This window comes from Emydura macquarii, unplaced genomic scaffold (assembly GCF_026122565.2).
Source record: "Emydura macquarii macquarii isolate MOO-44397 ecotype Brisbane River unplaced genomic scaffold, CSIRO-AGI_Emac_v2 contig_2696, whole genome shotgun sequence".
NCBI lineage: Eukaryota > Metazoa > Chordata > Testudines > Chelidae > Emydura > Emydura macquarii.
Genome location: NW_027132833.1, coordinates 4,619 through 18,250, shown reverse-complemented (window position 1 = coordinate 18,250; position 13,632 = coordinate 4,619). Strand labels below are relative to the sequence as shown.

General features: G+C 53.2%; 2 protein-coding genes across 2 annotated transcripts; both read right to left on the bottom strand.

Annotated features, from left to right (window-relative positions):
* Nucleotides 1-1,294, bottom strand: LOC137164786 (zymogen granule membrane protein 16-like). Its single transcript, XM_067565732.1, has 3 exons — nt 1,231-1,294; nt 843-969; nt 1-310 (listed from the first exon to the last, which is right to left on the bottom strand). The coding sequence occupies exons 1-3, from the start codon at nt 1,292-1,294 to the stop codon at nt 1-3; spliced, it is 501 nt and encodes a 166-aa protein (XP_067421833.1).
* A 7,619-nt stretch (nt 1,295-8,913) lies between these two features.
* Nucleotides 8,914-11,260, bottom strand: LOC137164772 (zymogen granule membrane protein 16-like). Its single transcript, XM_067565710.1, has 4 exons — nt 11,147-11,260; nt 10,147-10,208; nt 9,760-9,886; nt 8,914-9,223 (listed from the first exon to the last, which is right to left on the bottom strand). The coding sequence occupies exons 2-4, from the start codon at nt 10,205-10,207 to the stop codon at nt 8,914-8,916; spliced, it is 498 nt and encodes a 165-aa protein (XP_067421811.1). The 5' UTR covers nt 10,208; nt 11,147-11,260.
* Nucleotides 11,261-13,632: the final 2,372 nt, after the last annotated feature.

Below are 13,632 nucleotides of genomic sequence, written 5' to 3'. Positions count from 1 at the left end.
TCACTCCCGCTTCTCAGGTTCGGCCCAGTGCATCCCGAGGCCCGTGATGCCCGCCCCATTGTGGTGCCCGGTGAGGAAGGCCAGCACGTCTGTGCAGTCCAGAGGGAAGGCGTTGAAACACGTCCCGTAGGGCTGGCCGAAGAAGAAAATGCGCCCATGGCTGGTGGAGATGATGAGCTGGTAGATGTAGGTGGAGTGTTTGCCCGACACCTGCGTGATCAGCTCCCCACGGAACAGGGTCACCTCATGCTTCGTCCCCCTCTGGAGCCCGTACGACTCACTCCACCGGTGGGCAAACTGGAGCTGGATGCTGGAGGGTTGGGGAGGCAGGAGAGGGGGGTGAGAGAAGCCCCCCCGAGTTCTGGATGGAGCTCCCCAAACCCTCATCCCTTCTCCTGTCCCCCAAGTCTTCTCTCTGCTCCTGAAATCCCCCGACCCACCCTCCAGCTCCCTGTCTCTCTATTTTCCACCAAAATCACCAACCTTTCCCCAGTCCCACTCTCCCTCTCTGCCCCCATAACTCCTGACCTTCCCCCTGACCTTCCCCATCCCTTGATCTGCCCTCTAACCCCCACCCCAAAATCTACCACCCACCACCCCTTTTTCTGAAACCTGCTGCTCTCTCTTCTCTCTAACCTATCCTCCTTTAACCGTGTACTGATCTCTGCCCAATCTTCCTTCCCTCCCAATACCCCCTTCTGCCCCACAACCGCTGATACTCCCCCAATTTCTGATACCCCCTTTCCAAACCCCCCCACATCCCAGCCCTCCTGCCCCGAAGCTTCCCACCATTGCCCCACAAGCGTGGCTCAACCCTTCATCCACTCCCACTGCCGACATACCCATAGATGTAGTAGTAGGGGTATTCCCAGACCCGGAAAGCCGTGATGGGGCCCCATCGGTGCGGTCCTGAGTAGGAAAATGGGGTCCCTGAGGCTGAGCCATACTCCCCAGAATAGGAATGTCGGTCTGGAAGGAGGAAATGAGAGAACGAAACAGTGAAACTGGTTCACAGCTCAATTCACACATGGAATTGGGCGGAGGACTGCAGGACAGGACTGAGGGGCACCAGCTGAGTGGTGGGCAGTGGAAGCCCAGGGTGGGCTAGTGGAGGCTGCGAGTCGGAAGCGACAGGCACCAGCAGAGCTAGGGGAGCCCAGGGCTCAGCTAGCAAAGGCTGCAGGACAGGAATGAGGGCCACCGGCAGGGCTCTGTGCTTGTTCTACTCACCTTCATTTTCTGCAGCTGAATTTGCCAGGAGGACGAGGGTCACAGTGAGGATTTGGAGCAGCATCCTGTGTGAGATACAGCGACAGACTGAGAGCCAGGCTCACCCCCTCCCAAACCAGCCTGGCCCCCGCCCTGACAGGTAATAACACAAGCGGTTTATCACATCTTGGGCAGAGGCTCACACAAACCACCCTAGATGGTTGAAGGAGACTGAGAAGGGGCCAGCCAGCCAGCCAGGTGCCAGCTGAGGGCATTTCCTAAGCACCCTGAGTTCTGACAGCACCAGAAGAAGGAGCCAACTGGGCTGGGATAAAGCCAGGCAGCCGGCAGCAAAAAGGGTCCGCAGGGATGGAAGCAGGCGCTGCCCTTGGTGCAAGAGGAAAGCCCAGGGAGTGGGGTGGGCAGGAAACACTCAGGGAAACAGCAGCTGGTCTAGATGGTGCAGACCTCGGCTGCCGATGGGAGCCTCCCTGAGCTGGGGCCCAGAGCAGAACGTGGGCTGGGTACCCCAATAGCCACCAGGGAATTGGCACCAGCTGGGCCATAAACATGTACCCCAGGATGGGGAAACACCCGGGACGCAGACCAAAGGACCAAGCCAGGAAGGGAGAGAAGCCGGAGTTGCACAGACAGACAGAGAGGTGGCTGGACATGCAAACAAATGACAGAAGCAGGCATAGAAGTGAAAAGCAGCTAATTCCCTGAGCAGCCAGCAGGAGGTGCACACCAGGGATTGTGCCCAGTGACACCACTGTAATGTTTATTGGAAACATTCAATCACTGGCTCTTTCCCAAAACACCTGAAAGTCCCTCTACTCCTGTCTCCCTCTTCCTGGGACTGCCCTGACCAGCAGTGGAGTTGTATAGATTCAAAGATAGCCTCACAGAGAAACCAAAGAATTGCAGGATCTATAAACACTGCACGGCATTAACATTTCTCGCCAAGGGACCTGAGGCATAGCAGGTGAGGGTCACGAGCCCTCTGCACACTTACGCTCTCAAAGATGCAGACACGGGGATGAATCCCAGTGAGCGGAGAGCCCCAGAAGGCTGCAGAACCAGTTCGGAGCCCGCTAGATGCCCAGGAAGGGGACCTCGGTCTGATGCCTGATACCCTCCGTTACGCAGATATCCTTAGCATGTACCCACATGTCTGCTGACACCCCCATTATCTCTAGATCAGTCTCTGCCCCTTCCCCACCGCAGCGGTGCTGGGAGTCCATAGTTACCTTTGATTTTAATCACTTGCACCAATCCCTTATCAACTATTTCCTAAGCACTCCTGGCCATCGTGCGGTCTAACTGCCACCCGCTCACCACACAACCTATCAGCCACGTTATCTCCCGCCCAGCCCCTCTGATGAGCCTGCAAAATCGCCACCTCGGGTCAGAGCCCTTTCGGCCTGTACCGCTACCCCAGAGCCCGGCCTTCAGCCTAACCACGGCTAATAGGCTTCCTCCTAATACAGCGAAGCCTTAAAACAGACAGCCAGTACCACCGTGATGTGTGTCCCCCACTTCAGCCCAGGCCTGTTTCAAAATCAGTCCTACCCCCCCCCACCTCCACCATTGTTGCAAGAGTGACTCTTGGAGAGCGAATTAAGTGTACGAGCAACTTCCACCTGCTCCTTGTCATTACCCACATAGTGCTAGACACTGATCGTCCACCAGGCTGGATGGTAGTGAATGGTGCCAGTAGGACCCCTCCATTGGGAGATCCCGCCTGGAGCATTTCCTCCGCCTAACCTGACCTCACAGATAAATGAGAGAAATGATGCCCCCAGACAATCTCTCCCTTTGGTAATTATCCATCCCTTCCATACAGAGCTGGCCCCCCAGCAGGGAATCCCAAAGAGGTGCATCCTTCCACGAGATGCTGGAGGCTGTGCCCAGCCTGGCCTGTACTATTACTGACTGGCTCCCCCGGGAGTCTTTCCTTTCCATCAATTCCTTTACATTTAGAGCCAAAGGGGAAACAGGAGAGGAAAGCTGTGGGGTGAGCTCCCTGCTGCAGCCCGCTGGTTTGAAGAACTTTCCATGACAGCGCTTTCCCTCATACAGATAACAGGATTGACACTTCTTTGGCCAGTTACTGTTGTCAGTAAGGGAATAAAGCAGAAAGTTGGTCTCAGGACAGGAGGCCCAATTTTCCCATGATCACAACTCACAAAATTAGTCTCCATGCCCCCCTTTAACAAGGTAGCCAAATCTCGCTGGAACTACCTAGCTGTTTTTTACATGGCGCTGCAGCGCCTAGATTCATGGCAATCCACTCCCACTGATGAATCACTACAGTCCCCTAAAGGCATCCCCATTTCTCCAGCATCCTCGGCTCTGCCACACCCAGCTCCTAGCATATCTTCCCCCGGATGCTGTTATTGGGGCCGTTCCAGCTCAGTCAGTTCAGACAGGCACACGCTGGCACAAAGCCAGACAAGACCGGGAAGGGGAAAATAGCAACATTTGCACAAATTATACCCAGGTCTCTAGCCGTTCAATGCCCCTTCACAGAGGAAATGCCTCGGTTTCCTGCGTTACTGCAGCCTGCCCATGGAATGGGGAATGGTCGCAAGGCACCGAACCCTGACAAATCTCTACCCCAGCCTTTGCTCCAAGGCGTCCCAATTGCCCACCAATCCACAGGCTGTCCTGCTCCTGGAGCTGCACGGAGCCCTTACATTTGATAACTTGATCGACTTCTCACACCTGCCATATTTCCTCTGGACAATCATCTCTCCCAAAATGGCCCACACCTGACAGCCCCTATAGCCCCGTCTCCATCTCCCTGGGCCTCCCCTGACTGGTAGAGGAGTCGTATCGATTCAGTGATAACCTCACATAGAAACCAAAGAATTGCATCACCTATAAACACTGCACGGCATGAACATGTCTGGCCAAGGGGCATGAGGCCCAGCAGCCTAGGGTCATGCGCACCCTGCGCACTTAAGTTTTCAAAGATGCAGACACACGGATGAAACCCAGCAAGTGGAGAACCCCAGAAGGCCACAAACCCAGCAGACACCACTTCGGAGCACGCTAGATGCCCAAGAAGGGAAGATAGGACTGGTGCCTGACACCTCATGTTACACAGATGTCCTAGGCATGTGCCCACATGTCCAATGACACCCAAGTTTTCACAAGATCAGTGCCTGCCCCTTCTCCTCTGCAGCAGCACTGGACGTCCGTCATTAACCCGTATTTTTGCAATCACTCGCACCAATCCTTTATCAACTATTTCCTCTGCTCCTGGCCATCCTGTGGTTTAACTGCTGCCCGCTCACCTCACAACCTAACAACCACATTATCTCCCGCCCGGCCCCTCTGGTCGAGTCTGCAAAATAATCACCTTGCATCGGAGGCCTTTTGGCCTGTACCGTTATCCCGGAATACGGCCCTCAGCATAACCACAGCTCACAGGCTTCCTGCTAAATCAGCAAAGCCTTAACACAGTGAGCTGGTACCCCCGTGATGTCCCCCCCCCCCTCCCCACTTCAGCCCAGGCCTCTTTCGATAAGCAACACGGCAAGACCTGTACCATCCCCCTGTTCCCATTGTTACTATTATTGCAAGAGGGAATCTCAGGGGGCAGGGGAAAAATCCTAGATTGACAATGCTGGGATTCCCTCCCAGACATCCTTCCACCCCGCTTTCCAAGAACTCAGTCCCACTCCAGGCATTGTCCCTGCGGTATCTTTAGTGGCAGGCGTAGACAGGGTCAGACTAAAACCCCGGGGCTGGACGCAGATACCCTCCAGCTTCTTCACACATAGTAGGAGGCTCACTGCATTTCCCATGTGTTGCTTCACATGGCTTAGAATCACCTCGGATTCTTAGCAGGTACCTGTGGCCTACCAAGGGTGGACTGGGAGGGAGCCAGACCCCCAGGTGCCAGACTTCCAGGGGGGAGAGTGGGAACGGGCTGGCCCTTTGCACAGGAGGTCCCTCCTGCGCCCCCTAACGCATCATGAAGGGCCAGGCCAGCCCCCCAGGCCGGGAGGTGACACTGCCCCATCCAAGCTGGTGCTGGGCTGTGGGGCTGGAATGGGAGATGTGGACACTGCGTGGCGGGGAAGTGCAGGAAGGTGTGGGTGGCAGAGTCAAGCCTGCATTTGCATCCTTCCCCTCTAGGTACAAACCCCCCTTTCCCAGGGCAGCTGAGAAGCAGTGCCAGGACGCCTCCTGCCCTGAGCTGGGGAGGCATCCGGTGGGGGGGTCATAAATGCAGGCATGACCCCTGGGCGCTGGAGAACCACATTACGCCACTCACAGACATCAATCCCTGTGCTGCACACATTGTCCACACACTGTCCACCCTTCCACCACCACTCTACATTCCTAACATATTTTGTCCCTTGGTCTCTAGTTCACAGTCAAATGATGCCCTGGAGCTTCTCCCTCTTATCGTAGCTGGCTCTGTCTTTTTAGCCTGCTGCCCTGTTCACTTTCCTATTTAACACATACATCCTGTTGTCAGCCCAGTGATACATTTCCCTACCTAGTCTTGTCTTCCAAAGAATGAGGGCTCCCCCCATGTGTTAATTACTGTGTCAGCCCAGGCCTCAGCTAAAAACAGGCTGGATCAGAGCCAGCACCTCCTAGAGGGGAAAACCCCATGTCCCATTAACAATATTCTGCTGCCCATGGTTTCCTCTGTGGGCTTCTGCCACCATCTAGTGGCCACATCAGTTCAATGACCTGGTGCATCTCCCACATCATGGCTGGGTTTGTGTGTCAGCGTTGTATGGGGTGGGGGGTATAACGATCTTGTGGGTTTATTAAAGACCACTCAGTTGAATGAGGAAGGAATAGAACTTTAATAACAGATTGGAGTGACCCCCCAGGTGTGCAGCTGGGAGCAGCCATGTTAGATCTGATGTAGGGCACGTCTCCCAATCCACAGAACACTGTCCCATGCTAGGGAGCATCTCTAAATCACAGTCTTCTACAAGCCTATGTCTACATCTTCCCTCCTAAAGATAACAAGTGAACCTTACATACATATAAAAACTATCTAACGATGCGGGAGCAGCCCGTCCCCCCCTTATTTTGTCCATCAATTACAGCCCACCTCTGACACGCCAAGATGGGGTCGTGACCTTTCGGTTTTACATTTTCGGTTTTTACTCCACTTCATTTCACACCAGCCCTCTGTTACCAGATTTGCCCTTCACCTTGGGGTATGCTCATTTATTAGAACTACCTTCCTGGAAGGGGGTGTGATTCTAGAGGTGTGATTCTACTAATGTACTGCTTGTGTTATTTGTGTGTTCATAGGGCTACAAGCCCCCTCCCAATGGAGCTATCCTGCAGGACCTAAGGTTTTTACAGCTGGGTTCCTCCAGCACCTGATTCAAAAAACCCCCCACAGATACACACACTCATTTCAAATTAACTGAGTGCGTCTGAGCAAACCGGGCTATCAGCACTGTCAGCTGACCCCTTATGCGTCCCTGAACTCAGCAGTCTGGGTGACACCACACTTTCAATGGCCACCCTTATATGCCCCTTTGCCACGCACCAGAATAGAGCACACTTCTTGAGCAGGCTGGGTCTAAATAGGACTTTTCGTCTACTCCCCTCTATCTGCCCCTGGACTCAATCAGGCTGGGTCAAAGAGCACTTGAGCCGCACCCTTAGTTGCCCCTGGACCCCATAGGCTAGGCAGAGTAGCACTTCCTGGCTGTCCCCTTCATATGCCCCTTTACACCACAATTGTTCTAGCAGTAACCCCCTTGATGAGCAAACCCCATAGGATTTTTGGGCACTCCAGGGATCTTTGGCTTAGATAAAAGAAGCGTTGCTACAGAGCAAGATAGGGACCAAGAACACAAAAGAGCACATGCAGTTTGGAGAGAGAGAGAGAGAGAGAGAGAGGGAGAGGGAGAAAGAAAGTGGCAACCAGCTTGATTATAACAGTTATTTTATTGCTAGGTATATAAAACTTATGATACTAACAGTAATACCATACAAGGAGAGAAACACAATCAAATGCTTACAAAGCTACACAATTACAGTTGAGGTATTGGAGAAAGCTATCCCAGGTTTGATTACAAAAGTAGAAAGTTATACCTGGACTAAGGATGGGCGGGGGAGAGAAGGTGTATTTGGGGGAAGAAGGAGGGGGTTGATCTCACCACTCCATGCAGTTCAGAGGTTCCCAGGAACAGGTTTGTCATCTTAGGGTCTGGAGTGTTTTTAGTCTGGCAGAGCCCCCAGCACGATCAGTCAGGAAGAGAAGACAGGTTACAGTGGAACTGATGCAGAGTTTGGATCCAAGCATCAGAACAGAGGTTTGACTTCTGATAGGGGGTTTTGTAGACCCCAGGTTTGTTTATGGATAAACAATGTCTGGACAAAAGGAGCTGATCATTCCTGGAAAGGCGTCTTTCCCTGAGAGAGAGCTCACAATGCAACCAGTTTCAGCGTTTTGCATATCAATAACTAGAATGGTCTGATAACTGCGGAGCTGGATGTGCACAGGTGTTAGTTCATTTACATCAAGAGCAGAGAATTCCCAACATGCAGTGCTTCCCTGCTTCAGCAATCCCAGAGTTCAATGCGTTCCCTGCTGTACCAATCCCAGAGTTCAGTGCGTGTTCCATCTTCGATGTAGATGAAGCTTCTGTTCTCCATTCATGTGCTAACGGAGATACTTATGAGTCATGGGGAGTTGTCTCACCCTTGATGGGAGGGTTTCAGTTGTGTCTCCTGCCTTTTCATATTGAGAATGTCTTTGGTTTCTGGTTCAAGCAGCCTGCAGAGTGGTGGGGGGGGAGTAATTCAGGTGAGCAATTGGGGTTTTGCGCCCTGGTTCCTCAAGAACACAGAGCTGCTAGATAACACCTCGAATTATATCTTGCTTGGCCTCTTAGTTTGGGCTAATTTAGTCTCCCTCAGGTTCTCTTGCAGTGGTTTATAGCACTTATTGTTGAACGGAGCATGACCTTCCTTCCATGAACCTCAGCTATTTGAGATCATCCTCTCACTCCAGCAACTCTTACGTACATTTTGCAATGGAGCCCTACTCAGGGTAAATCTATCGGACCAGTGATGACAACAGACCTTTGGCTAGGACACCCAGACTTTCAACCCGACTCTGACCCTTGCCACCATTTCCTCGATAACGAGGCCCACGCTAACCACTAGGCCTGACTCCAGCTCTACCCATGACCACCTACATCCCCGTCGCTGACAGAATAAACTTCCCCGGTGACAAACTGTTGAGAATCCAAGACACAAGAGAGCAGAGTTTGATGCTTTATCATTTTAATGAGCGCCTCCTCAGAGCAAACAAGCAGGATGCAAATAATCAGCAGCTAATTAGGGCAAAGCATTGGAATCACAGTGCCCTAAGGTGAGGGTATAGGGAGGTAAACATACATGTTAGCCTGCGGAACATTCTGCCACTTGATTTCGCTGCTTGTTAATTTCAGGAGATCATATAACTGGCCTCTAATTAATCAACAGCGAATTGTGGTAAGGAATTGGCTTCATGATCTCTGGACTGGAAGCTAAGAAGCGTAAATAGAGCAAAAGCTGCTATCGAGGGGAATTCCCACACACATGATGTCACTGGAAATCAAACAGATCAACAACTGACTTCTAATTAACCAGCTGCTAATTGCAGCCAGGACACCCTTCGCCTGGGGAACTCCCTGCCACTGGGGTCTAGCCCTGGTGTTCTCACTCCCGCCTCTTAGGTTCGGCCCAGTGCATCATGAGGCCTGTGATGCCCGCCCCATTGTGGTGCCCACTGAGGAAGGACAGCACGTCCGTGCGGTCCAAAGGAAGGGCGTTGAAGCACGTCCCGTAGGGCTGGCCGAAGAAGAAGATGCGCTTGTGGCTGGTGGAGATGATGAGCTGGTAGATGTAGGTGGAGTGTTTGCCCGACACCTGCGTGATTCGCTCCCCACGGAACAGGGTCACCTCGTGCTTTGTCCCTCTCTGGAGCCCGTACGACTCACTCCACCGGTGGGCAAACTGGAGCTGGATGCTGGGAGACGGGGGAGGCAGGGGAGAGTGATGAGAACAGCTCCCTGAGATCTGGGTGGAGCTCCCCAAAACCTCATCCTTTTCCCTGCCCCCCCAAACCTTCTCTCTGCTCCTGAAATCCCCTGACCCACCCTCCGGCTCCATCTCTCTGCTTTCCACCAAAACCACCAACCTACCCCCAATCCTCTTTCCCCTTTCCCCCCACAAACCCTGACCCTCCCCCACACTCTCCATCCCCTGATCTGCTGCTAACCTACACCCGAAAATCTACAAGCCACCACCGCTGCAGTTGACACCTGCTGCCCTCCCTGCCCCCTAACCCACCCACCCTAGCCCTGTACCCGTCTCTGCCCAATTTTCTCCCCCTTCTGCCCCATAACCCCTGATCTGCCTCCAACTCCCCATACCCCCTTTCTCAAACCCTCTCTCCAATGTCCCAGACCCCTGCCCTAAAGCTTCTCCCTTTTGCCCCCCAAGCCCAGCCCAACCCTCCAACCACTCCCTCCACTGATACCCCCACTCCCACTGCCCACATACCCATAGATGTAGTAGTAGGGATATTCCCAGACCCGGAAAGCCGTGATGGGGCCCCATAGGTGTGGCCCCGAGTAGGAAAACGAGGTCCCCGCAGCTGAGCCGAACTCCCCAGAAATGGAATGTCGGTCTGGAACGAGGGAATGAGAGAACGAAAGAATGAAACTGATTCAGAGCCTGATTCATACATGGAATTGGGGGTGGGAGGACGACAGGTCAGGAGTGGGGAGCACCAGACAAGGTAGGGGTGGGCCAAAGCTGGGATAGCAAGGACTGCCCATCTGGAGTGAGCAGCACCGACAGAGCTAGGGGGATCCCAGGACTCAGCTAGCAAAGGCTGCGGGACAGGAATGAGGGCCACCGGCAGGGCTCTGTGCTTGTTCTACTCACCTTCATTTTCTGCGGCTGAATTTGCCAGGACGAGGATCACAGTGAGGATTTGGAGCAGCATCCTGTGTGAGATACAGCGACTGACTGAGAACCAGGCTTACTCCGTCCCGAGCCAGCCTGGCCCCCGCCCTGACAGGTAATAACACAAGCGGTTTATCACATCTTGGGCAGAGGCTCACACAAACCACCCTAGATGGTTGAAGGAGACTGAGAAGGGGCCAGCCAGCCACCCAGCCAGCCAGGTGCCAGCTGAGGGCATTTCCTAAGCACCCCTGAGTTCTGACAGCACCAGAAGAAGGAGCCAACTGGGCTGGGATAAAGCCAGGCAGCCGGCAGCAAAAAGGGTCCGCAGGGATGGAAGCAGGCGCTGCCCTTGGTGCAGGAGGAAAGCCCAGGGAGTGGGGTGGGCAGGAAACACTCAGGGAAACAGCAGCTGGTCTAGATGGTGCAGACCTCGGCTGCCGATGGGAGCCTCCCTGAGCTGGAGCCCAGAGCAGAACGTGGGCTGGGTCCCCCAATAGCCACCGGGGAATTGGCACCAGCTGGGCCATAAACATGTACCCCGGGATGGGGAAACACCCGGGACGCTGGCTGGAGGGCCAAGCCAGGAAGGGAGAGAAGCCGGAGTTGCACGGACAGACAGAGAGGTGGCTGGACATGCAAACAAATGACAGAAGCAGACATAGAAGCAAAAAGCAGCTAATTCCCTGAGCAGCCAGCAGGAGGTGCACACCAGGGATTGTGCCCAGTGACACCACTGTAATGTTTATTGGAAACATTCAATCACTGGTTCTTTCCCAAAACACCTGAAAGTCCCTCTACTCCTGTCTCCCTCTTCCTGGGAATGCCCTGACCGGCGGTGGAGTTATATAGATTCAAAGATAGCCTCACAGAGAAACCAAAGAATTGCAGGATCTATAAACACTGCACGGCATTAACATTTCTCGCCAAGGGACGTGAGGCACAGCAGGTGAGGGTCACGAGCCCTCTGCACACTTACGCTCTCAAAGATGCAGACACGGGGATGAATCCCAGTGAGCGGAGAGCCCCAGAAAGCTGCAGAACCAGTTCGGAGCCCGCTAGATGCCCAGGAAGGGGACCTCGGTCTGATGCTTGATACCCTCCGTTACGCAGATATCCTTAGCACGTACCCACATGTCTGCTGACACCCCCATTATCTCTAAATCAGTCTCCACCCCTTCCCCACCGCAGCGGTGCTGGGAGTCCATAGTTACCTTTGATTTTAATCACTTGCACCAATCCCTTATCAACTATTTCCTAAGCACTCCTGGCCATCGTGCGGTCTAACTGCCACCCGCTCACCACACAACCTATCAGCCACGTTATCTCCAGCCCAGCCCCTCTGATGAGCCTGCAAAATCACCACCTCGGGTCAGAGCCCTTTCAGCCTGTACCATTATCCCAGAGCCCGGCCTTCAGCCTGACCATGGCTAATAGGCTTCCTCCTAATACAGTGAAGCTTTAACACAGACAGCCGGTACCACTGTGATGTGTGTCCCCCACTTCAGCCCAGGCCTGTTTCAAACTGATAAGCGACACGGCAAGATCAGTCCCATCCCCCCCACCATTGTTGCAAGAGTGACTCTTGGAGAGCGAATTAAGTGTACGAGTATCTTTCACCTGCTCCTTGTCAATACCCACATAGTGCTAGACACTGATCATCCACGAGGCTGGATGGTAGTGAATGGTGCCAGTAGGACCCCTCCATTGGGAGATCCCGCCTGGAGCATTTCCTCCGCCTAACCTGACCTCACAGATAAATGAGAGAAATGATGCCCCCAGACAATCTCTCCCTTTGGTAATTATCCATCCCTTCCATACAGAGCTGCCCCCCCAGCAGGGAATCCCAAATGGGTGCATCCTTCCACGAGATGCTGGAGGCTGTGCCCAGCCTGGCCTGTACTATTACTGACTGGCTCCCCCGGGAGTTTTTCCTTTCCATCAATTCCTTTACATTTAGAGCCAAAGGGGAAACAGGAGGGTAAAGCTGTGGGGCGAGCTGCCTGCTGGGGCCCACTTGTTACTGGATTTCCCCATCACCTCAAGGTATACTCATTTATTAGGGTTACCTTCCTGGAAGAGGGGTGTGATTTAAGGGGTGTGATTCTAGGGGTGTGATTCTATTAATGTACTGCTTGTGTTACTTGTGTTCATATGGCTCAAATCCCCTCCCAATGGAGCTATCCTGCAGGACCTAAGGTTTTCAGGGCTGGGTTGCCAGCCCCAGATGGGACCACAATAAACCCCACAGATTTCCCCAGAAACCTCAAGGTATACACATTACAGAGTTACCTTCCTGGAAGAAGGGTGTGATTTAAGGGTGTGATTCTAGGGGTGCTGACTATTAATGACTCCTTGTTACTTGTGTTCATATGCCCATTAACATGGAGCATCAGTCTGCACTTACGCTCTCAAAGTGCCCCCCACCTTTAGATGCCCACGGTCTGATGCTTGATACCCTCCGTTACCAGATATCCTTAGCACGTACCCACATGTCACACCCCCATTATCTCTAAATCAGTCTCCACCCCTTCCCCACCGCAGCGGTGCTGGGAGTCATAGTTACCTTTGATTTTAATCACTTGCACCAATCCCTTATCAACTACACACTAACTGCCAGATTATCAGCCACGTTATCTCCAGCCCAGCCCCTCTGATGAGCCTGCAAAATCACCACCTCGGGTCAGAGCCCTTTCAGCCTGTACCATTATCCCAGAGCCCGGCCTTCAGCCTGACCATGGCTAATAGGCTTCCTCCTAATACAGTGAAGCTTTAACACAGACAGCCGGTACCACTGTGATGTGTGTCCCCCACTTCAGCCCAGGCCTGTTTCAAACTGATAAGCGACACGGCAAGATCAGTCCCATCCCCCCCACCATTGTTGCAAGAGTGACTCTTGGAGAGCGAATTAAGTGTACCTTTCACCTGCTCCTTGTCAATACCCACATAGTGCTAGACACTGATCATCCACGAGGCTGGATGGTAGTGAATGGTGCCAGTAGGACCCCTCCATTGGGAGATCCCGCCTGGAGCATTTCCTCCGCCTAACCTGACCTCACAGATAAATGAGAGAAATGATGCCCCCAGACAATCTCTCCCTTTGGTAATTATCCATCCCTTCCATACAGAGCTGCCCCCCAGCAGGGAATCCCAAATGGGTGCATCCTTCCACGAGATGCTGGAGGCTGTGCCCAGCCTGGCCTGTACTATTACTGACTGGCTCCCCCGGGAGTTTTCCTTTCCATCAATTCCTTTACATTTAGAGCCAAAGGGGAAACAGGAGGGTAAAGCTGTGGGGCGAGCTGCCTGCTGGGGCCCACTTGTTACTGGATTTCCCCATCACCTCAAGGTATACTCATTTATTAGGGTTACCTTCCTGGAAGAGGGAGATTTAAGGGGTGTGATTCTAGGGGTGTGATTCTATTAATGTACTGCTTGTGTTACTTGTGTTCATATGGCTACAAA